This window comes from Mytilus edulis, chromosome 10 (assembly GCF_963676685.1).
Source record: "Mytilus edulis chromosome 10, xbMytEdul2.2, whole genome shotgun sequence".
Classification (NCBI taxonomy): domain Eukaryota; kingdom Metazoa; phylum Mollusca; class Bivalvia; order Mytilida; family Mytilidae; genus Mytilus; species Mytilus edulis.
This window is the reverse complement of record NC_092353.1, coordinates 1,614,612-1,640,278: the sequence shown is the minus strand read 5'-3', so window position 1 is coordinate 1,640,278 and position 25,667 is coordinate 1,614,612. Positions and strand designations below refer to the sequence as shown.

At 33.2% G+C, this 25,667-nt stretch overlaps 2 protein-coding genes across 3 annotated transcripts in view; one reads left to right on the top strand and one right to left on the bottom strand.

The window, feature by feature from the left end:
- LOC139493119 (activating signal cointegrator 1 complex subunit 3-like) overlaps positions 1-25,667 on the bottom strand; it is a 221,832-nt gene that overhangs the window by 9,025 nt on the left and 187,140 nt on the right. The window contains exons 36-42 of the mRNA XM_071281281.1: positions 9,108-9,219; positions 7,953-8,087; positions 7,423-7,478; positions 6,697-6,871; positions 6,357-6,508; positions 5,856-6,009; positions 2,856-2,970 (exon numbers count right to left, since the gene is read on the bottom strand). Of these exons, the coding sequence (XP_071137382.1) occupies positions 2,856-2,970; positions 5,856-6,009; positions 6,357-6,508; positions 6,697-6,871; positions 7,423-7,478; positions 7,953-8,087; positions 9,108-9,219 (899 nt within the window). The remainder of the gene's footprint in view (positions 1-2,855; positions 2,971-5,855; positions 6,010-6,356; positions 6,509-6,696; positions 6,872-7,422; positions 7,479-7,952; positions 8,088-9,107; positions 9,220-25,667) is intronic.
- LOC139493122 (uncharacterized) lies at positions 12,180-17,250 on the top strand. Of its 2 annotated transcripts, none has more exons than XM_071281285.1 (7): positions 12,180-12,257; positions 12,561-12,652; positions 13,054-13,344; positions 13,744-14,079; positions 14,415-15,002; positions 15,507-15,588; positions 15,979-17,250. In XM_071281285.1, exons 2-7 carry the CDS (start codon positions 12,598-12,600, stop codon positions 16,097-16,099), a joined length of 1,473 nt encoding a protein of 490 aa, XP_071137386.1. In that variant the 5' UTR covers positions 12,180-12,257; positions 12,561-12,597; the 3' UTR covers positions 16,100-17,250. The 2 variants fall into 2 exon arrangements, with proteins under 2 accessions (XP_071137386.1, XP_071137387.1); XM_071281286.1 differs by having other exon boundaries at positions 12,187-12,257; positions 15,567-15,588; positions 15,979-16,127.

Below are 25,667 nucleotides of genomic sequence, written 5' to 3'. Positions count from 1 at the left end.
GCCGTTTCTCCTGTTCTCCTGTTCCTCCCTCCCACCAACCTTCTATAGATAATTAACTTACCTGGTAAAGGTGAATGTATAGGTCGTTTCTCCTGTTCTCCTATTCCTTCCTCCCACCAACCTTCTATAGATAATTAACTTACCTGGTAAAGGTGAATGTATAGGTCGTTTCTCCTGTTCTCCTGTTCCTCCCTCCCACCAACCTTCTATAGATAATTAACTTACCTGGTAAAGGTGAATGTATAAGTCGTTTCTCCTGTTCTCCTGTTCCTCCCTCCCACCAACCTTCTATAGATAATTAACTTACCTGGTAAAGGTGAAGGTATAGGTCGTTTCTCCTGTTCCTCCCTCCCACCAACCTTCTATAGATAATTAACTTACCTGGTAAAGGTGAATGTATAGGTCGCTTCTCCTGTTCCTCCCTCCCACCAACCTTCTATAGATAATTAACTTACCTGGTAAAGGTGAATGTATAGGTCGCTTTTCCTGTTCTCCTGTTCCTCCCTCCCACTAACCTTCTATAGATAATTAACTTACCTGGTAAAGGTGAATGTATAGGTCGCTTCTCCTGTTCTCCTGTTCCTCCCTCCCACCAACCTTCTATAGATAATTAACTTACCTGGTAAAGGTGAATGTATAGGCCGTTTCTCCTGTTCCTCCCTCCCACCAACCTTCTATAGATAATTAACTTACCTGGTAAAGGTGAATGTATAGGCCGTTTCTCCTGTTCTCCTGTTCCTCCCTCCCACCAACCTTCTATAGATAATTAACTTACCTGGTAAAGGTGAATGTATAGGCCGTTTCTCCTGTTCTCCTGTTCCTCCCTCCCACCAACCTTCTATAGATAATTAACTTACCTGGTAAAGGTGAATGTATAGGTCGTTTCTCCTGTTCTCCTGTTCCTCCCTCCCACCAACCTTCTATAGATAATTAACTTACCTGGTAAAGGTGAATGTATAGGCCGTTTCTCCTGTTCTCCTGTTCCTCCCTCCCACCAACCTTCTATAGATAATTAACTTACCTGGTAAAGGTGAATGTATAGGCCGTTTCTCCTGTTCTCCTGTTCCTCCCTCCCACCAACCTTCTATAGATAATTAACTTACCTGGTAAAGGTGAATGTATAGGTCGTTTCTCCTGTTCTCCTATTCCTTCCTCCTTCCAACCTTCTATAGATAATTAACTTACCTGGTAAAGGTGAATGTATAGGTCGCTTCTCCTGTTCTCCTGTTCCTCCCTCCCACCAACCTTCTATAGATAATTAACTTACCTGGTAAAGGTGAATGTATAGGTCGTTTCTCCTGTTCTCCTATTCCTTCCTCCCACCAACCTTCTATAGATAATTAACTTACCTGGTAAAGGTGAATGTATAGGTCGCTTCTCCTGTTCTCCTGTTCCTCCCTCCCACCAACCTTCTATAGATAATTAACTTACCTGGTAAAGGTGAATGTATAAGTCGTTTCTCCTGTTCTCCTGTTCCTCCCTCCCACCAACCTTCTATAGATAATTAACTTACCTGGTAAAGGTGAATGTATAGGCCGTTTCTCCTGTTCTCCTGTTCCTCCCTCCCACCAACCTTCTATAGATAATTAACTTACCTGGTAAAGGTGAATGTATAAGTCGTTTCTCCTGTTCTCCTGTTCCTCCCTCCCACCAACCTTCTATAGATAATTAACTTACCTGGTAAAGGTGAATGTATAGGCCGTTTCTCCTGTTCTCCTGTTCCTCCCTCCCACCAACCTTCTATAGATAATTAACTTACCTGGTAAAGGTGAATGTATAGGCCGTTTCTCCTGTTCTCCTGTTCCTCCCTCCCACCAACCTTCTAAGAGATAATTAACTTACCTGGTAAAGGTGAAGGTATAGGTCGTTTCTCCTGTTCCTCCCTCCTACCAACCTTCTTTAGATAATTAACTTACCTAGTAAAGGTGAATGTATAGGTCGTTTCTCCTGTTCTCCTGTTCCTCCCTCCCACTAACCTTCTATAGATAATTAACTTACCTGGTAAAGGTGAATGTATAGGTCGCTTCTCCTGTTCTCCTGTTCCTCCCTCCCACCAACCTTCTAAGAGATAATTAACTTACCTGGTAAAGGTGAAGGTATAGGTCGTTTCTCCTGTTCCTCCCTCCTACCAACCTTCTTTAGATAATTAACTTACCTGGTAAAGGTGAATGTATAGGTCGTTTCTCCTGTTCCTCCCTCCCACCAACCTTCTATAGATAATTAACTTACCTGGTAAAGGTGAATGTATAGGTCGTTTCTCCTGTTCTCCTGTTCCTCCCTCCCACTAACCTTCTATAGATAATTAACTTACCTGGTAAAGGTGAATGTATAGGTCGCTTCTCCTGTTCTCCTGTTCCTCCCTCCCACCAACCTTCTAAGAGATAATTAACTTACCTGGTAAAGGTGAAGGTATAGGTCGTTTCTCCTGTTCCTCCCTCCTACCAACCTTTTATAGATAATTAACTTACCTGGTAAAGGTGAATGTATAGGCCGTTTCTCCTGTTCTCCTGTTCCTCCCTCCCACCAACCTTCTAAGAGATAATTAACTTACCTGGTAAAGGTGAAGGTATAGGTCGTTTCTCCTGTTCCTCCCTCCTACCAACCTTCTTTAGATAATTAACTTACCTGGTAAAGGTGAATGTATAGGTCGTTTCTCCTGTTCTCCTATTCCTTCCTCCCACCAACCTTCTATAGATAATTAACTTACCTGGTAAAGGTGAATGTATAGGTCGTTTCTCCTGTTCCTCCCTCCCACCAACCTTCTATAGATAATTAACTTACCTGGTAAAGGTGAAGGTATAGGTCGTTTCTCCTGTTCCTTCCTCCCACCAACCTTCTATAGATTATTAACTTACCTGGTAAAGGTGAATGTATAGGCCGTTTTTCCTGTTCTCCTGTTCCTCCCTCCCACCAACCTTCTAGAGATAATTTTACAGAAATCTGGGGAAGTTTACTAATGGTCTGGTATATCTGTGAAACAAAGGATATAATAATGAACATTTCTTGGCATAATCTATCCCACAAGTCTATATCTATATTACTAAAGGAAAAGACGGATTTCTTTGAGCTGAAATTCCTCTTAAAATATACAAAGTTGGAAATATTTGTGATATGACATTATAAATGTAGTGTTTAGTACTTCCTTAATTTGTCTTTGAAACAATCTTTTATCCACAGGAAACACCAAGTTTTGAGAAAAGATCCAAATTTGGAGACAGTTTTCAATCCGTGACTTATTCCTTTTCGTTTTTCGCAAAAACATATTCGAAGTACTGCCTCTTACTTATTGTTTCAACACTTGTCCAATTGTACCTTGATTTCACTGGCAATTCTAGTATTCCTAATAAAAACTAAAATTCAAGATCCAAACAAAAAGATATAAGAAGATGTGGGCTGAGTGCCAATGAGACAACTCTTCATCCAAGTCACAATGTGTAAAAAGTAAACCATTAAGGTAAAAGTACCGCCTTTAACACAGTGCTGGAAAATATAAAAGGCCCTAAAATGACTAGTGTAAAACAACTCAAACAGGAAAACCAACATTTTAATCTATAACCAGGTGCTCCGCAGGGCGCAGCTTTATACAACCGCAGAGATCGAACCCTGAACAGTTGGGGCAAGTATGGACAAAACATTCAAGCGTGATACAGCTCTGAATTTGGATTGTGATCAAATTTTGACATTACATGGTTTTTTTTACACAAAACAAATGTCAAGATTTTACAAATCAATTAAAGAAATCTGAAATGAGAAAAATTTAACCCCCCCCCCCTTTTTTTTCACATCCCCGTTTCCCTTTTTCCAAAACTGATATCAATTCAAATTTCTAATGGAGTTTGCAACAATAACTACTCTTTTAAATACATCATAAAATATTAAAATGTAAAATAAAGTGCTTGTTATCACTGAATGGTAAAGATTGGTTGGTAGTAAAAGTGAATATACATTGTTTATTGTATAAAACAATAAAAAAAAACTTCATCAGCAACATTTTATATTGGCAAATTTCCAATGAAGTTATTTACATAAAGTTATTGGCAAATAAAAATAGAAAATGACATCATAGTCATGTCTGGCAAATGTCCACCATACATTATCTAAAAACATTTTAGATAAGATAAGGAAAAAAAGCTTCATCAGCAACATTTTATATTGGCAAATTTCCAATGAAGTTATTTACATAAAGTTATTGGCAAATAAAAATAGAAAATGACATCATAGTCATGTCTGGCAAATTTCCAACATATATTATCAACTACTATTCTATTCAAAGAAAGATAACTCCAATTGAAAATTAATTGCTATTGCACAATATTGTGCAATTAGATATTTCTTGCTATTGTGCAATACTGTGCAATTGAAAATTTCTTGCTATTGCACAATACTTGATATGGAATCCTGATTTGGACCAACTTGAAAACTGGGCCCATAATCAAAAATCAAAGTACATTTTTAGATAAAGCATATCAAATAAGCCCAAGAATTTAATTTTTGTTAAAATCAAACTTAGTTTAATTTTGGACCCTTTGGACCTTAATGTAGACCAATTTGAAAACTGGACCAAAAATTAAGAATCTACATACACAGTTAGATTTGGCATATCAAAGAACCCATTTATTCAATTTTTGATGAAATCAAACAAAGTTTAATTTTGGACCCCCATTTGGACCAACTTGAAAACTAGGCCAATAATTAAAAATCTAAGTACATTTTTAAATTCAGCATATCAAAGAACCCCAAGGATTCAATTTTTGTTAAAATCAAACTAAGTTTAATTTTGGACCCTTTGGACCTTAATGTAGACCAATTTGAAAACGGGACCAAAAATTAAGAATCTACATACATAGTTAGATTCGGCATATCAAAGAACCCCAATTATTCAATTTTTGATGAAATCACACAAAGTTCAATTTTGGACCCTTTGGGCCCCTTATTCCTAAACTGTTGGGACCAAAACTCCCAAAAGCAAACCCAACCTTCCTTTTATGGTCATAAACCTTGTGTTTAAATTTCATAGATTTCTATTTACTTATACTAAAGTCATGGTGCAAAAACCAAAAATAATGCTTATTTGGGCCTATTTTTGGCCCCTAATTCATAAACTGTTGTGACCTCAACTCCAAAAATCAATCCCAACCGTCCTTTTGTGGTCATAAACCTTGTGTTTGAATTTCATTGATTTCTATTTACTTATACTAAAGTTATTGTGCGAAAACCAAGAATAATGCTTATTTGGGCCCTTTTTTGGCCCTTTTAAAATTCCTAAACTGTTGGGACCAAAACTCCCAAAATCAATCCCAACCGTCCTTTTGTGGTCATAAACCTTATGTCAAAATTTCATAGATTTCTATTCACTTAAACTATAGTTATAGTGCGAAAACCAAGAAAATGCTTATTTGGGCCCTTTTTGGCCCCTAATTCCTAAAATGTTGGGACCAAAACTCCCAAAATCAATCCCAACCTTCCTTTTGTCGTCATAAACCTTGTGTTAAAATTTCATTGAATTCTATTCATTTTTACTAAAGTTAGAGTGCGAAAACTAAAAGTATTCGGACGACGACGACAACGCCAAAGTGATAGCAATATACGACCAAAAAATTTAAATTTTTGCGGTCGTATAAAAACAAGAATGCAATTAGAGAAAATGCAACATGTCAAAGACAACCAAATTAAAGTTTAGATTTTAGATTTTGGTGATCCCTAAGATATGGTACAATATGGCTGCTAATGATATTTTAGCATTTGTTCAATGATTAGACAAGCATTTTTATATAATCTGATATTGTTTCTGGTTATTTATTACAAAACGTTCCAATTTGAAAGATTAAAAAAATGGTAGTCTTATTAAATCTCACTTGTTCCAGATGTGCTCTGTCCATTTCTTCCCCTAACATAGCATTAAGTGCCTCAAACCTTCCATCACAAACAGCCATTAATTGAGGCAGAGTTTCTATAGGGCTCTTTATGTCAGGATATCCTTTCTTCTTAGCTCCATGTCCTTTCCATGGCCTGGAATTATAGTTAGAAACATTCACTCAAACATTTCTGGTTTAGGGTTTATTGAATGTGTTTTATATTTGAGTTTAAGCAACTTGTTTTTATATTTGAGACTGTGCAACTTGTTTTTATATTTAAGATTGTGCAACTTGTTTTTAAATATGAAAGCAACTTGTGTTCATGTTTGAGCTTGTGCAATTATTTTTTATATTTAAGATTGTGCAACTTATTTTTATATTTGAGATTGTGCAACTTGTGTTGTGACAGAACTTATTGTATGGTAAAAGAACAATGTGCTTCAAGTGTGAAAATGAGCTTTTGGAGACAATGGCAGAAAGATAGTTGCTATGGCTACCTACCTAAAACAAGCAAGGTGGTAAGGCATCATGTGTGGCAAGGTCAAAAGATTGTTGTCATGACACCAGAGACCTTGAATAACCATTTGAACCATCTGCATAATCCTTAACGATGTTACTAACCAGCCTTCATCAGCTGATACATCTAACATTGCCTAGAAATAAAATTATCATGAAGTGTTTGTTTTATTTCTATGTTTCTATGAAGCATCAATTACCAGAACCATTACACTTTTATTTTTCCATTAAAAATGTACTTCCTGAGAAAAATTAAAAAATGCGTCAAAAACTAAGCTAGTGTTGTAATTATTAATGGAGACCATGACCATGGGCCTTTCCTTACCTGTAATATTCTAATAGCCTGATCTAAAACAGACTTGGTGTCAGTGTTGTAATCTGTAGATGGTAGTCCAACCTGACCATGTCCAAAATGAGCCTGTAACAACAGATTGGCTTTTGTATGGGCCGAGTCATATGTGTACTGATTAACTTCCACAGGTAACTTCTTGGCAAGCTCACTAAATAAATAAAATATAAACAACAATAAAATTCAGTTGAAATAAAATGCCATGAGATGGGCTGTTTAGCATACCCAAATTGTCATTCAAAGTATTGGAAAACAGAAAGTACACATCTGACAGACTTTGAAAGCACACATGAATAAAACTCATCATTGTTGAGCTGCTGACAAAATCCTGTCAATTACTTTTCTTTGTAAGATTTTTAACCTATTATTTAAAAACAATTGACTGATCATTCTGTATAAGAGAAATGTGTGTAGAAACACATACTGCTAGACTAAAAGTTATCTCATTAATTTAAGAAATAATTAATGGGGGCTTGAATTAATACTAATTTTACCACAGAATAGACTTTTAGCCTAAATATTTCACCACAAGCGATAGGACAAATATGGTAATGGTTTTGGATCGAAGCACTCTAGGTAAAGGCAAATATTCTAATTAATAAACGCACTATTAAATTGGCGTAAAAGAACGAAGCAAACTGAATCAGTGACATGCTTACACTATTTACAATAACATATTAAAATAGATTTGGATGCATTTACCTGTTAAGCTGATCTTCATTATGTCTGACAGGTAACTCATCATACTCATTAGCGTTCTGAAATAAATATAATCAAATTAATACAAAGTTAATTCTATGCATCTTTCAGAATACCGGAAGGCCCTCACTGAAAACAAGACATGAACAGTTATCAAAGAACTCTTTTCTTTGTAATTCAAATTCTTTTCCTTGTAACTGTCTATTGCAATCACTTAAAAGTTCATACTTAATTCAAGAGTGACTGCTTGAAATCTGTGTTTTATGGTGTAGCATTGTGTATAAGTTTTTTAACATTTGATTGAGGCAAAATAAATAAATGAAAAATTCAACAGTATTTACAGATAAAGGGCCATAACTCAAGAACAGTAAAAGTGATGCTATAAAAATTCGAGCTTGATTTGATTTTTTGGTCATGTTGGTATAAATAAGCATTGTGTATATGTTTCATAACATTTGATTGAGTCAAAATAAAGTTAAACCACACAACCAAAAAATCAGGATTTTTCCATTCACCCTAAGTTATGTACTTACAGATAAAACATCCAACAGTTCTGCTATAGAACTTTCTGGTTTGAGTTCATCTCTAAACATGCGTACTGTGTTGTGGTTGAGATAATAATATGATGATATTCTACCTAGTGTTTGTGGGTCTATGGTTCTGTTGTCCTGAAACAAGAACATATTAATATTAAAAGTAATGAGGTAGCAGTTAAATCTTTCACATGCATGCAGAAAATCTTATGTCTGATTTGTATTTATTGCAATCCATTCTTATTTGTTATAACACTGATCAAGTATTTATCCTATCTGTATAAAGACTTCTAATATTTTGTAACAACTAATCATTTCCAGAGCAGATTAAGTATCAGCCATACAATATAAGAACACTGAATATAATACAGAGGTCGTTTTACCAACTAAGGACAAGTTTTATAGTATGTATCGTCTACCCCCAATACATGAAGAGTGCTGAGGCTCATACAAATGACTATTAACCAGATGATAGAAAATGTCCTTAATAACTCGGGGTATCAACATATCTCTCAAAATACAAAACAAAAAGAACTCGATAGCTCATGAATACAAAGCTTGTGAACCCATTAATTGGACAAGAACTTGTACAAACCTCTCCAACTGCAATACAATAGGAGCACTCCAGCTCATACAGAGCTTGCTCCACCAACTTGGACAAGAACTTGTACATACCTCTCCCACTGCAATACAATAGGAGCACTCCAGCTCATACAGAGCTTGCTCCACCAACTTGGACAAGAACTTGTACATACCTCTCCCACTGCAATACAATAGGAGCACCAGCTCATACAGAGCTCGCTCCACCAACTTGGACAAGAACTTGTACATACCTCTCCCACTGCAATACAATAGGATCACTCCAGCTCATACAGAGCTCGCTCCACCAACTTGGACAAGAACTTGTACATACCTCTCCCACTGCAATACAATAGGAGTACTCCAGCTCATACAGAGCTTGTGAAACCATTAATTGGACAAGAACTTGTACAAACCTCTCCAACTGTAATACAATAGGAGCACTCCAGCTCATACAGAGCTCACTCCACCAACTGGGACAAGAACTTGTACATACCTCTCCCACTGCAATACAATAGGAGCACTCCAGCTCATACAGAGCTCGCTCCACCAACTTGGATAAGAACTTGTACATACCTCTCCCACTGCAATACAATAGGAGCACTCCAGCTCATACAGAGCTCGCTCCACCAACTTGGACAAAAACTTGTTAATACTGTCATGATCTGTATCATCTAAGTTGTAATAACTGAAAATAAAGAAACAATAATTAATTACTCATGTTTATTTTTACATATCAGATCATATCATATATTGTGTGTTGGTTCAAAATCTATCAAATAAACATAATTTTACTTCAAAGCTTTAAGTTTTGAAGATAAACCAACAGTTCTCAAATAAACATAGGGAGGTGTCCCTACAAAAGGATGTGTTAAGATTTCCCCAGAATTATGTCTGTCTGTCTGTGGAAAAATGTAATGTTGACTGGGACAAGCACAAAGACCTGGCAGGGTTAAATTAGTCTTGTGAGATCCAAATCCTCTGTCTTTTTAATCTTGATCAATAAACTTACAAAAGGTATATGAACTAACATTTAAAAAATCAGTTTACCCAAAAACATCTCTTCCTCTAACAATAAAAAAAGTGGACTTTCAATACACAATGTAACAGTTCAGATACAGTTCATCTAATACCATCATTACTCCTGGTATATAAAACATTTTGTATGATGGACACGTTTTTTATTCATGTTTTAGGCTTCTATGACCATTTTAAACAACTTCAATTTTAAGTTTACAACAATTCTTTTTTTATGAATGGTGTTATTTATAAATGATAGTATTTTGAATGTAATAACCACATAGTTCTCACCATAGATACCTAATTTGTTGTCACTCTGATCATTATATCAACATTTATACTGATATTCCATTTAAATGTATTAAAGTACAAAACCTCATAACCCACTGTTCATTACTGTTGAATGTGAAACATGAATTTCTGAGACTAAGAGGTTTCATTTTTTTGGATATTTTAATACTGAAGATGTAAAAAGGTAATTAGACTTTATTTCTAATTTGCAAACATGAAATGAATTAAAGACTTATAGAGGTGGTCAATTAGACTTGTATGGTTCTGTATCCCATGTCATTAGCTATAAATTGTTCACCATCTTTTGACAATTACCAGTAAAACCACCAAGGTTTACTTGGGAAAAGCACTTCAATAGTCGGCAGGTATATTCTACTTTTTTAAGTACTTTAATACTAACATTTAATATTAATGTTTTCGTTTTGATCAGTTCAATGATGTTAAATAAATTAACAATAATAAACTGTTATCACAGAGATATGTCTCTCCTTTTTGTTATTTTGATTATGCAAATGTTGAAATGAAATAGCAATACAGGAAATTAGGAAATATTCAAAGTCAATGAAAAACAGTTATCAAAGGTACCAGGATGAACCTCGACTTGAAGGTACATGGCTCAACAATCTCCTTGGAAATGAGATGTGCCAATGTTAATACAACTGCATACCAAATACCATTGACTTATAAGTAGTTCCCTTTGAACAAACCTAATCACAAACATGAACTTGTAAACTATGCAAAAGTTTCAAAGTCAATAGACCATGATTGATGGGCAGGGCCAAATGATCTCTATGGCAATGACATGTGCCCATGCTTATACAACTGCATACAAAATATTATTGACCATCTACTAGTGGTTCCCCATAAACTGACCTAATCACAAAATATACATTGTTGCTGTCACCACCATAGCGCCACCATAAACAGCATTCCAATGTTTTGCTTTTTGACTCTGTCAAGACCAGACAAAAATCAGTTCAGAAAGGCACTTAACTGTATAAAACTAGATATCATTGAGATGGGAGCCATCTCTGTGGGCCCCGCTGTGAATAATGTGCATTAAAAAATTGTATCTTTACCATAGGACATGAGTTTGTCAACTGAAATCAAAGTTTTTGACCTTGACCTTTGACCTAGGAAGTTGTAAATAAATTATGACACACCCTTTGGTGTTGGTTTATAAACATGTCAAGTATAAACTTTGAAATGATAACGGTTCCCAAGATATAGAGCAGACACGATCTTTACCATAGGACATAGGGTTGTCAACTGAAACCAAAGTTTTTGACCTTGACCTTTGACCTAGGAAGTTGCACATAAATTATGACACACCCTTTGGTGTTGGTTTATATACATGTCAAGTATAAACTTTGAAATGATAACGGTTCTCAAGATATAGAGCGGACACGATCTTTACCATAGGACATGGGGTTGTCAACTGAAACCAAAGTTTTTGACCTTGAACTTTGCCCTAGGCAGTCGTTCATAAATTATGACACACTCTCTGGTGTTGGTTCATATACATGTCAAGTATAAACTTTGAAATCATAACGGTTCTCAAGTTATAGAGCGGACACGATCTTCACCACAGGACACAGTGTTGTCAACTGAAACCAAAGTTTTTTTCCTTGACCTTTGACCTAGGAAGTTGTACATACATCATGACACACCCTCTGGTGGTGGTTAATAAACATGTAAAGTATAAAGTATGAAATCATAATGGTTCTCTAGATATGGAGCGGACACAAAGTTAAAGTGTTACGGACGGACGGACGGACAGACTGATCACTATAGGGCGACCCGCCTAAAGGCAGGGCCCTAATAAGTATTGAGACAACAAAATCACTTGTACAGATGAAAGGTATGTAAATATAAACTCTTAGTCTGTCAATACAAAAAGGCTTTATACTCCCAATATAAGAACTATTTCCAATTCTTATTTCTAAAAGTTTTTTGTGTGTTTTTTTTTAAATACTGTGTTGTTTGGTTGCTGTTTAAATATTCCTTCAGTCTGATATGAATGAAAACATAATGATTGCCTTGTTATAATTTCTACGTCTCTCAATATCTCAATAAAGGATTTTCTTTACTGATTTTTATCCCTTAAATTTAGTGTCTGAGCAGAATACAATGGCCATAAGAAATTATTGTTTTCTTTTATAAAACTTCATCAGATAATTGATTCAAGTGTCATAGAGACATCCTCAGCATCAATAAGACAGTTCATACTGGTTTAATTTCCCAGACAATATTTCAATTTATTTTTGAGACATTTTAGGTCACATGACCAGACAAAACATCTGTGACAGAAAAGACATTGATTACCAATTTAACAATACAAATTACATCATAACATCCCTTCATTGAGTCAATGTCAGATGTAAATATGGATATCATTAGATTTATTCTAAATAGGTAAATACTAAATATTATTCACTTGTATGGGCAAAAACACAAAACTTAAACTTCAAGTTCTTGGTACATAAAAACAGTAAAGATCAACGGACAAAAAAGAAAAAAAAGAAAGTTTCAAGTATATATTGTATACTCTTTCATTTTTAAATGCAAGCTTAGGTTATGGCAAAGTTTATATTTTGAGCCCGAAACAAAAAGAGGGGAAATTGGCCCAACCATTTTTCCTGGGCATCCTGATTCACCTCTCAAACAGATTGAAAGTATGTAGTATTTTATCTTACAAATACTTGTATATTTCCATAGGATGATATTACTTCACACAAAGATGACATAACAAACAATGGAGTGGACAGCATGGTTCATCCTTTTAGTTATGATAGAGTTGTCTAGAAAGGGTGAGTGTTACAGAATATAATCATTTATCATATTTAGTTCACTGAAACTCTTTGAGAGCTTGATCAGGCGTCTTTGAGAAATACAGCAAAAAATAAAAGGACTGACATACTGTTTGCAGATAAAACTTTGAAAAAATCTAAATCTTGTTTTTGGCATGTATGAAAGAATTGTTTATGAAATATAGGTGCAGAAACAGCATTAAGATCTTACTGAATTAGGCACATTGTAAAACTCTTTTGTTATTTTTTAGCAGTAGAGTTGTTTAAACCTTTGCCGCTATCTTTCATATTTACATTGTATGATTTCTTCCAATCCATAAAAATAAGTAAACTAAATTACTTGAAATGTAGAACATAAAGATAACTTCTACAAATTTAATTCCTTTTTTTTTTATTCCAAGTTGAATCATCAATGAAAGCTACTGTGTGTGTCGGAAATATATTTTCTCTCTCCTGTGGGAATGACCAGTATATTCTGCACATCCTGTACGAACAGTATTCCTACAGCCCTACAGACAAGTGTCACTATGATCCTGGTCATTGTAGTCAGGCAGAGATCATCAATCCAGTCAGTGCACAGAAATGTAATGGATACAGTCATTGTTCCTTTCCGATATCCTCAGGATTTATCCTACAAGTCTGTGGTAGTCAGAATGCTTCTTCTTTCACAGTGTTCTATGACTGTTTTTCAAGTAAGTATTTTAGCCTGACTTATGAGAGCTCCATTTTATCATTCTTTAAAAAGAATCAGAAATATCAAAGATGTTTATCTAAGATTAATTTTCTATTTTATAACATTGTACAATTTATTGGTCATGAAAAAAACTTGTTTGAGCATTGAAAACACGGAAATTAGACTAAGTACTGTCTATAATGCAATTCATTTCAGGAATGAAGGTACAATATATAATGTAACAAATGATTATATTATCTAAGCAATATATTTTATTATGAATGATTTTTTGAATTTTTCTATTACATTTCCAATAATTTCTCTGTCATAATCCAATTTCTGATAATCAAATAAAGTAAAATTTAACACCCCAAAAAATAGAATTACCTCCCTTTAACTACATTTTTTTCATTTTCAGAGCACCAAATGATTGACGTCTGCAAACCATACACTGCTCAAAATAAACAAAAACTTTACTTAAAATCTCCTGACTATCCTGGAGACAAACTTGATCCCGCCAATTGTCACTGTAATATAACAGGTCAGAATATTACAGCTGAGATCTACGATCATCAGAAATCACATGACAGTCCAGTTGTGTTTATGTTTGTGACTAATAAAGCTACGATTCATGTCAATGATGTGAACATTAGAAGTGAGATAATCTTTAGTGGTATGGACTATGTAGAACTGTTACTAGATAATCAGGATAAACAGGAAGTGTTCAAACTATGGATGGAAATCACAGGACGCAGTAATTATGTTTGGCGTAATTCTAATTTAAATTTTGTTGGCTTGTTTATTGTTAGCCATTTATTAAATCTATTTTCTCTTTTGGAAGAGACTTTCTTCAAAGAATAGACAATATATATTGAGAAAAATATAAAAATAATCTGAAAGACAACAAAAGAATAAGGTAATAGAGGCATGATTTAAAACCATTATTCAAACAAAAATAAAAGACCAAACCATGACAATTCAAATACCATACCAACAAAAAATCATGTCAGGGCTAGCCTTTCCTGCTCTTTACACTCTTCATAGAATTTTACAAATCTTTAGGAATAAAATACATTTTTTATACTTCAGGCATGAATATCCAGTGTATGAGCTATCCAATTGTGATACCATCAACACCTCAGAGTTATAACACAATCCTGTATACCAGTTTTATATCTGACCAAGTACCGTCTATACAGACATTTACTGAGCCAATCAAAACATCACACATGCAATTCATCTCCACAAGTTTTCACCAATCAGAGTATTTCAGTTTTCAAACTCTTACTGACAATTCAATGTTTTTATCTACTGATAATTCAGTGTTTTTATCTACCGATTCATCATGGCACCATACAGAAGAGACACTACAATTATTAGTGACAAGTTCATCAGTGTTTACCAATCAAACACACCTAACTTCCATGTTTTTATCCAATCAAACAGTGCTGTTATCTACTGAATCATCCTTGCACCTTACAACAGAGTCACTACAATTATTAGTGACAAATTCATCAGTCTTTGACAATCAAACACACCTAACTTCAATGTTTTTATCCAATCAAACAGACTCTACAATACTTGGCAGCATTACACCAAGTTCATCATATTCACTTTTTCACCCTTCCATCATTATAGATGTTGGTGGGAATGGCCATCAAGTAGATGTAGATACAGGTAAAATATACATGTGTCTTCATGTTCAAACTTTTTTTATACCTTTTTTTCAATAATAAATTTATATGTTTTCTTCAAACTCAACCTTTTCCAAACAGCTAATTTCAAGCTCTAAAGGGGTCTGACAGTGACTAAGTGGTATAATTAGTCGAACTACTGTATAACTCGCATGATACCACTGAGGTTGCAAGTTTAAAACTGCACTTGACTTCAATTTTAATTGAAAAGGATTGTCAGTTTTCCTGTCAATGGTCTGAAGTTATTTCCTCCATCTCACACCAAAAAAACTTACCATTCAGAAAAACGTTGAAAAGTGTCATTAAACACCAATCAATAGAGCAATAAATTCCAGCTTTTATAAGTAGGAGTCAGACCTTCACATGTTCTGTTACGGTCAAAATTTAATTTTGAATATCCTTCTTACATTTTATGATGGACTGTATACATTTTAAAAACATTAATGGCAAGTGATTACAACTAATCTGCTGCTTCTATCTATTGTAGACTTTAGAGTTATCATCGTAGCAGTTATTGCCTTCACAATAATCATCATTGTTTTTGTAGCCATAGGAATACTTGTACATAGGTAAATATGAATAATAGTACTTCTAATAACACTTAAAATTATTATAAAATAACTTTAATGGAAAAAATATTAAAATAGCTTCTCAGGCAATAATATATCAGCTTTCATTTGACAAAAGTTAAAGTAGGATACAACAGTAGTAGAATCATAAATTCATTTTGATTTATCTCCCCTTAATTAGCAAATATAATTTTATGCTTTCTATTTAGAATTAATTTTTGTAAAAGTTTTTGGACACAATATAGCTGAAAACTTTAAAACTTCAAAATTTTTAACTGAGACCTGACCAGTCAGAGAGGTCTTGTGCGAAAGTTTTTTAACACTTAAAATTAATTAACCTTTTTACAAGATAATCTATGATATGAACTAACCATTTAATTTCCCTTTTAGGAGGAATCATGGACAAGATGGTGGATTTACTGTGACTGAACCAGAAAATGACAGAGATGTGTACCATGCTTATAATTTCAGTTTCAGAAATAAATATGAGAAAGATTTCTCAAATATATAAAAAAAAAAAAAAAAAAAAACGATTTGTGTCTCATTAAAAATTCCCCCATTTTTAACATCTGAATCTAGCTAGCTTTTTCTTTTTTGGGCAATTTTCTTTAATTTTCTTTGCTTAGATATCATTTCTATGTAAAATGAGATTTGAGCATACTTTGGATTAGTTAAAAAAAAAATTAAACGAATTTCCTGGATGGAAGGAAAATTGAAGTTTCATGGATATTTAACAAAACTTAATTTTCTGCAAAAACTAGTCAAAATTTTTAAATTCTCACAAATGTAAAATCAGCATAAAAGAAAATGCACTTTTCCAAACATCTTTTCTATGTAGTAATGTTAGCAATCTTATTTGGCAAAGTATAATGATTTAAAGAGGAACCTGTGACTGCATATCTCAACAATTCAAATTACAATTTCTATTTCTTTAATGTATGCTCCGTTAATAAAAAACTTGGACCCAACACAAAACCTTCATTAACATTACCAATGACTCTACAGTATTTAAGACATATATATGTAAGGCTGAAAATCTGCAAAATTTAATGTACAGAGTACTTTCCTGGTTTTTTTTAAATCACTTGGCACCCCTTTATAATTGAAAGCAGAGTTTGACTGTAACATCAGTATAATAGATAGTTAGTTTTGATGCTGTTAATTAAAACCAATTGAATTATTGTGTATTGATAAATACCAGATTGAGGAAAAGGTAATGTTCTAGTATACATGTGATTTATATACTATAACATAAGTAGGCATTGATTCTGTTAGATGTTTCAGGTAGCAAATAATGGCTAATATTCTCTGAAATTAACTTCAGACTTTCTTAATGTTTTTTTGTTTTTGTTTTTTGTACTTTATTTTCTTTTAGGGGAATTCAGTATTGATGGCAAAATTAAAGTATCTTAAACTTATTTAAATATATGTTTACTTAGACTCCAGATGCTGTATAGACAAAATCCTATTATTACTGTTAAAATATGCTTTTTTTCTCGGTAATGTGTGTTTTTGGGATGCTGTCTCATGGTTGCATGCATACCTCTAATCTAATAAATTCATAGCTACAGGTTATGCATACATTATACATAGAAAACGAAATTTTGTATGATAGAAAAAGAAACCATACAATAGAATTTGAAGATAAAATATGAGAAGAGTTACAGCTCTTGTATTATATATAAAAAAGAAGATGTGGTATGATTGCCAATGAGACAACTCTCCACTAGAGTCCAAAATGGCACAGAAACTAACAACTATATGTCACCGTACAGCCTTCAATAATAAGCAAAGCCCATACCGCATAGTCAGCTATACTAAGGGCCCTGAAATGACAATGTAAAAAATTCAAACGAGAAAACTAACAGCCTTATTTATGTACAAAAAATGAACGAAAAACAAATATGTAACTCATTAATAAACGACAACCACTGAATTACAGGCTTCTGACTTGGGACAGACACATACATACATTATGTGGCAGGATTAAACATGTTAGCGGGATCACAACTCTCCCCTAACCTGGGACAGTGGTATAACAATACAACATATGAACGAACTATAAAAATCAGGTGAAAAAGGCTTAACTGAAATCAGATGGACAAAAATGCATGTGGATACTTTCTTTCCAAAACGATAACTAAAATTTGAGGTCCCTTGACTCAGGGTTTCTTGCCACATGACAAAATAGGTAGTTCATTATAAAAATCCTTTATAAAAGTGACAATTTATCTGAATTATCTCCCCTTTTATTATGAAGTTGACATAAAAATAAAATGAATAAAAAAATACCCTATAGATATAAGATATGTTATGAGTGTCAATGAGAGAGACACTCTCCATCCAAGTCATTAATTATAAAAAGTAAACCATTATAGGTCAATGTACGGTCTTCAACACGGATCCTTCGCTCACACTGAACAGCAAGCAATGAAGGGCCCCAAAAATGACTATTGTAAAACCACTCAAATGGAAACCATCCAATCTATTTGAAAAACAAGAAATTTCAGGCTCTACATTTTAATAACTGATTTTTCCTTTGAAAACCAGGTAAATAAAAATGCACCCTACTTACATATTGTTTGTTGATGTAACAAGTGTGATTTAAATTGACTTAAGACTCTCTGTCATCATTCATCCTTAAAACAACTAATAAACAGATCAAAATAAATAGTCTGTTAGATTACTATCAGTAATACCTGTTCATACAGTTTTTCATCAGTGAAAGTTTGTGTGATAAACTTATAAAAAACAAGATTTAGACCACAAGTTAACATCTTGTCTTTCAACCAGCTTGTTATATATATGTCTTAAAACTAATCTGATATAACAAGACAGACAGATAAACAAAAGGTTGGTAACTCTTTCTTTTTTATTTAGAATATAGCGTTGAAAGATAAAAAAAAAAAAGAAAAAGAAGTACAAAAATAAGAAAAAACACAGACAAATCTGTAAATGATATATTCAAATACCAGCGTAAGCTTTTTTTCTTGGATTTGTATCAATTCCAACAGAACAATTGATGTTAAGAGCAATTCTGAGATCTTAATCTGAATATTTATAGCACAAGATAAAATATATAGTAAAAACATAATGGTGGAATAACATGAATTTATTTTTCAATAAGTTGGATTATTTTTGTCATTATTTTGACTCTGATCCAGGATTCTTATCACAACATGTTGTATTTTTACTATTTTACTACAATACTATATCACGTCTAACATAAGTACAAAACTATGGAACACTGCCAACATCATCTTAATACATTATGTAAACATTGTGTGATCATGCAGGCCTTGATGGAACGGAGCTGAGGGTGCAAAGAAAAAAAGATGTGAGAGTCTATGTCAATAACACAGCTACCCAACAAGATGGAACGGAGGTGATAGTGCAAAAGAGACAAGATGTGAGAGTCTATGTCATTAACTCAGCTACCCAACACAGAGAATAAAAAATGAAGCACTTCAAGGAAATATTGAAATTTCTCTTAGATTTTTTTCATTCAAAGTCTTTACAAAGATCCTTGGACAAACATGTAAAGGGATCAAGTTAAACTAGAGGGATTATAACTTTTAAAAACTCTCCTGGAAACACATTTTATGTACAGATATTACACAGCTCAAAAAAGTTGTAGATCACTTGAACCAAGTTTACACTGAATTTTGCTGCTTTACACATTTTATGCTTATAAATTGCATACATGTAACAGAGATGTCTAATGTAGCATCTCCTGGAGACTAGAAATTTTTCAGCTGTAATATGTGTCTCAATTTATATGAATGTTGCTTGATAAATCTATCCAGATCTATAGAATGGGAGTATCCTGAGATAAAACAAAAACTCCAAAGTACGTAATAAATACAGCCAACAATTAGAATATAAACAAGAATGTGTCCAAAGTACACGGATGCCCCACTCGCACTATCATTTTCCATGTTCAATGGAGCGTGAAATTGGATAAAAAATATAATAAGACATTAAAATTAGAAAGATAATAACATAGGGAACATGTGTACTAAGTTTCAAGTTGATTGGACTTCAACTTCATCAAAAACTACCTTGACCAAAAACTTTAACCTGAAACATGCACTTTCATTTTCTATGTTCAGTGGACCGTGAAATTGGGGTCAAAAGTTTAATTTGGCTTTAAAATTAGAAAGATCATATCATAAGGAACATGTGTACTAAGTTTCAAGTTGATTGGACTTCAACTTCATCAAAAACTACCTTGACCAAAAACTTTAACCTGAAGCGGGACAGACGGACGAACAGACAGACAGACTGACGGACGAACGGACGCACAGACCAGAAAACATAATGCCCCTCTACTATCGTAGGTGGGGCATAAAAACTACCAACATTAACAAAAGCATATGTCCTTGACACCAGGAGATTTATCTTATCTATTTCTACAGAGATTGAAGTGCTAATTATAGCTATAAATATTGACATGTTCTGTAGTTTTTATTTTGACATGCAGTTAGTTCTTGAAGAAAATGTACTTCAAAAGCTAAGATACCCTATTAAATTTCTCATTAAAGATGTATAACACTACTTAAATTGTAATTTCAAAACTTATTATCATCTAAAATCAGCAGTTTTATTTGCATATAGCAATGGTAGATCAACTGAGAAACATTATTATTACTAATTTTAATGATTAGCAACATTTCTTCCCCGTCTAATAAACAATAGATGATAACTCATAACACTTTCCCAAAGGGTGGACTATCTGTTTGTTTATAAAAACTGCAATTATTCTTTATTACGGTTTACCAGTAATAATTATTATTGCATAGCAATATTTCCAACAGAAAGTAACCCAAAGTTTATAAGCGTGCAATAAATTATAATATTGCACTAGTGCAATAAATCATCAAAATTCATGATGTCATGAACGACAAAATCTTAGTTTAAACAAATTTTTACTTTCAAATATTATATTGCTATACAATAAAAGGGTTATTGCATGAATATTGGGGAATATTGTTCCTCGTAGAACATATATTGCACTCGCAAGCTCGTGCAATATAAAATTCTACTGGGGACAATATTCCCCAATATTCATGCAATAACCCTATATTATTTGATAAGAGCTAATTTTTAAAAAATATGAAAATTTATCTTTTTTCTTTATATCTCAGTACTGACCAAAATAAATTATTGTAAAAAAAGAAATCAAATAAAAAATCAGTCAATTTTGAAGTGATTGAAAAAATGATTGTCACAGGCAATGTATATACATGTACCACAGTAAATCTTGAAAAGAGAGAAAAACACTCAAAATATTTGAAGATGCATGCAGATACTGTTAAAAAATATCAAAATGTGTTCTTACAAAGACAAAACCATCATGATCCAGCTAACAGAACAAAAGAACAATTTTCAAAACTGTTCACTGTAACTGCGATTTTTTTCTCTATAAAGTTAACATTGAGCTAAGTAAAAGTAAAAAAGAAAAAAGAAATACAATGAGTTTTTAATCAGAATATCTCAAGAAATTGTACTACTTTTACCTTATCCCAGTCCATTCTGAATCAGCAAGCACTCATACCACTAAGCAATGGACTGTCAAGAACCTTATCAGTTAAGTTCTTTTGTCTCAGAGATAACTCATACCTGATGACACAAAGCCTATTGTCAATCTCAGCCAGAATTTATACCTGCTGACACAAAGTTTGCTGCCTACAAAAACCTTATCAGTGACAGATTTGAGACAGAACTCATACCTGATGACACAGAGCCACTGTCAACAAACCCTACAAAACTCTCATTAGTTTCAGTTCCTTCCTAGCAACAACTCAAACATGACTACAAAGATTATTGTCAAGTAACTCTAAAAAATTCTTATCAGTTTTCCAGGTTACTTCTTAATCAGTTAGAATTGGTACAAGACCACAAAACAATGGACAAACTTATAGAAATATTTTACAATCAGCATCTGACATTAACTGTTGACATATCAATCCATATTCCTGGATTTTCCACTTGGAAAAACAATATAACCTAATTATAGTACAAAGAAATTAGAACAATACACTGTTTACTGCTATAATATATATGTCATTATAACCATTACCTGTATCTCAAGCTTCTGTCTTCACCTGAACAGAAACAATTCTATAGAACAACTTGGATATAACAGAGATTGTTACAGAATGGTACCTAAAATACATTTAATCAGATCTAGGGTCATTTTCAACTCACTGGCTGAAATTCACATCTAGCGGTAATAATTTTAATTTTCTGTACTTGATCTTTAAGTCCTAATAATGTTAATAAGTTAATCAGTGATATAACAGTCCATTATTCTGTGTTTAAATCCTTATAAAATGGATCACTGTTCATGTAAAGCACGACCTGAATCCCTACAAAATAGTTCATCATTTAAAAGTAGCACAACCTGAATCCATGCAAAATGGATCACCATTATTAAAAAGTCCCCAACTGAATCCTTACAAAATGGAACACCATTCATTAGAAACCCCAACTGAATCCTTACAAAAGTAGCCTGAAGCCATGCCAAATGGATCAACATTTATCAGGACCACCACCAGTCCTTACAAAATGAATCACCATTTAAAAGTAGCAGCACCACCTGAATCCATACAAAACTGATCACTATTTATTAGGACTACTACCTGATCCTTACAAGGATCATTATTTAAAATTAGCACCACCTGAATCCATACATAATGGATCCCTATTTATTAGGATCACCACCTGAATCCATGCAAAATGGACCACTATTCATTAGGAGCACCAACTGAATCCTTACAAAATGGATCACTATTCAATAGAAGCACCACTTGAATCCTTATAAAATGAATCACTATTTAAAGGAGCACCACCTGAATCCTTATAAAATTAATCACTATTTAAAGGAGCACCACCTGAATCAATGCAAAATGTATCACCATTTATCAGGACCACTACCCCATCCTTATAATGCTCACTATTTAAAGGAGCACCACCTGAATCCATACAAAATGGATCACTTTTTATCAGGACCACTACCTGATCCTTAAGAGATCAATTATTTATAAGGAGCACCACCTGAATCCATACAAAATGTATCACTTTTTATTTGGAGCACCACCTGAATCCTAACAAAATGGATCACTATTCATTAGGAGCATCATCTGAATCCTTTCAAAATGGATCACTATTCATTAGGAGTACCACCTGAATCCTTATAAAATGAATCACTATTCATTAGAAGCACCACCTGAATCCTTCTAAAAATGGATCACTATTCATTAGGAGCACCACCTGAATCCTTACAAAATGGATCACTATTCATTTGGCACCACCTAAATCCTTATAAAATGGATCACTATTCATTAGGAGCACAACCTGAATCCTTATAAAATGGATCACTATTCATTTGGCACCACCTGAATCCTCATGAGTTCAGGATTAGGAGCAGCACCTGTATTCATGCAAAATGAATCTATATTTATTACAAGCACCACCTGAATCCTAACAAAATGAATCACTATTCATTAAAGGCACCACAGCCACAGGAATTCTTAAAAAATGGATCACCACGCATTAAGATCAATTTTAAAAATTCTGGAACACTCACCATTAACTTAAGGTTTTACTGATTTTTTTTTAGGAACCTGGATGCCTATAATTGCTTACATCCACTTCATTTTAAATTTGGTGGATAGTTGTCTCCTTGGCAATCATACCACATCATCTTATTTTTATACTGGAGCCTATAATCACCCAAGATATCATCAATAACAGGAACCCATCAGTTATTGGTGTTAAACACCCAATTAGCTTTAGTACTAATTATGTCATTTAGTATATATATTCAATGACATAAATAACAAACTGAATGGTCAGCAACTAAACAGCATGAGTTGTTACAGGTTGCATGTAGAAGCAGGGACAAGGACATGTTATAATTCATCAGGATAAACCAGGCCTGAGAGGAAGTATTCTTTAAAGAGGACTTGAAGATATTGGTCTGTTGTAAGTGCTATATTAATGTATAATATATTTGGAGAGTTGTCTCATTGGCAATTATACTTAACAATTCCTTATTTTTATTTTTGCTTCAATTGTAAAAAAATAAAAGAAAACTAATATAAGAAATATATGTTTTCTGCTACCACCTGTTTCAGGAAAAAGAGATGTGTTTTATAGTCTATTTATATATATATTTCATCCTGATTTATTTCCAATGATGTTTTAATATGTTTTACATCTGATATAAAATCAATTCCCCCATGCCTGTATTATTTTACATCATTAAACTTTACAACATGGAAAGTTAGTATCAGGTCAGGTAAACTTTAAATGAAACCAGAATCTATATACATAAAAATAATCTACAGTATTCTGAAGCTAATTCATAAAATTATTAATAGAAATCAAGGTGCTTGATGAAAACTTATTATATATAAAAAGTAAGAAACATGAACACATTATGATGACATGGTTTCCTTCATCCCAGTATTGAAAGATTGATTAATTGTTTCTTGCTTTAAATGACAAGTGGCAAATAGTTCATGCCTAAAAAGAATGAGAAGAACTTTGTCAAGGTAAAGCAAGAACCCAAAGACATTTACAGGCCAATGCACACTTTTCCTAAGTTTACTCAGTACTGAAAAAACTATCCCATCAAACTTCAAAAACAAAGATAGATGAACAAGTGCATCTAATTATATATTACATTTTTTTACAAGTACTATTTCTAGTAATGCACTTGGATAATAGAAAATTAGTGTCAATTCTAAACAAACTGGTTAATTTTTTTCCACAGAGGTCTCATGAGATTAGGTACATTTCAGTTAGAGGGTGCCCCACCATGCATTTTGTACCTGCGATAAAAATACTGGCAAGGCTCATCTTCACACCTATAACATGTTATAATTACACCCGGTAAAGTTCCAACAGTTCTATAATGCGCTGTAATTACACCAGGTATAAATGCCAATGTTGTCAGATCTTTTTTATTCTACCGTTACATAATTCTATATCGTCACAAGTACTGGTTCCCTGCCAGACAGAACAATAACAAAGATCGGTGATTGCGCAATTCTCCACAGTTATAAACATTCTAGTATTAAAAACACGTTATCATGATTATAAAGTTTTGCTAATTTAGTATCTATATAAATGTTCATTTGGGAGAATAAACCTGCTAAAAATTGTCAGTTACTTGCCAGAAGCTTTTATCTAGGAATGTGCAAATATTTAATCAATGTTAAAAATCACTTGTAATGATTATATACCAAATTACTATCTATACTACAATATTACTACACAACCAAGTCGTATGTTTGGCTTACTACTTCTCTCATGCTTGCCAAACTCTCAATCTTATACATTCGTTTCAGTGTTATAATACTCAACAATTACATAAAAACATTGAAATTGGCTATGATACAAAAAGATAACACTCTCTAATTAATATACATTTGATTAATTTTACATTTTTACAAGTAGTATTGCCACTAAAATAGACATAAAAGTTTTGTAGAAGATGGAAATAATTAAAACCAATGTCATGTTCTTTGTGCAATTCTCTTTTAAACTATAACATTTATTTGATTTAATGTGTAACATGTAGAAATTATTGCAATTTAAAATAAATCTATTGTTTATAAGTGCATATATGCATACCTAATTATTGTTAAAGAAGTGAATTCCCTCATCACTCCTTTGTGGTTTCTCTAATGATTCAGCAAAGTTACAAATTTTTTTAAATTATCAGTTTACAAATATTCAAAATTATTGGTCAAGAAGTCAAATTTTCGATATTTACAATATAAACAAGACCAATACCAGGTGTGAACCTGTGTCCCTGCATGCATTTAATTAAGGTTATTGTTTACACGAGTATAACTGATCATTCCTTTTCAATGATGCACAGAAAATTACTTAGACCAAAATTTTCCTTGTACAATGAGTGTCCTATTCAAACTATTGGTATACGACAAGTGGCTTATATAATGCAATGCTATTTTCCACAAAATCAATAGTTCCAAGAAGCATAACTCTTTTAAAATAAGTTGATCAACACTGATTTTTGAAACTGTCCAAGAAGATGCTGACAT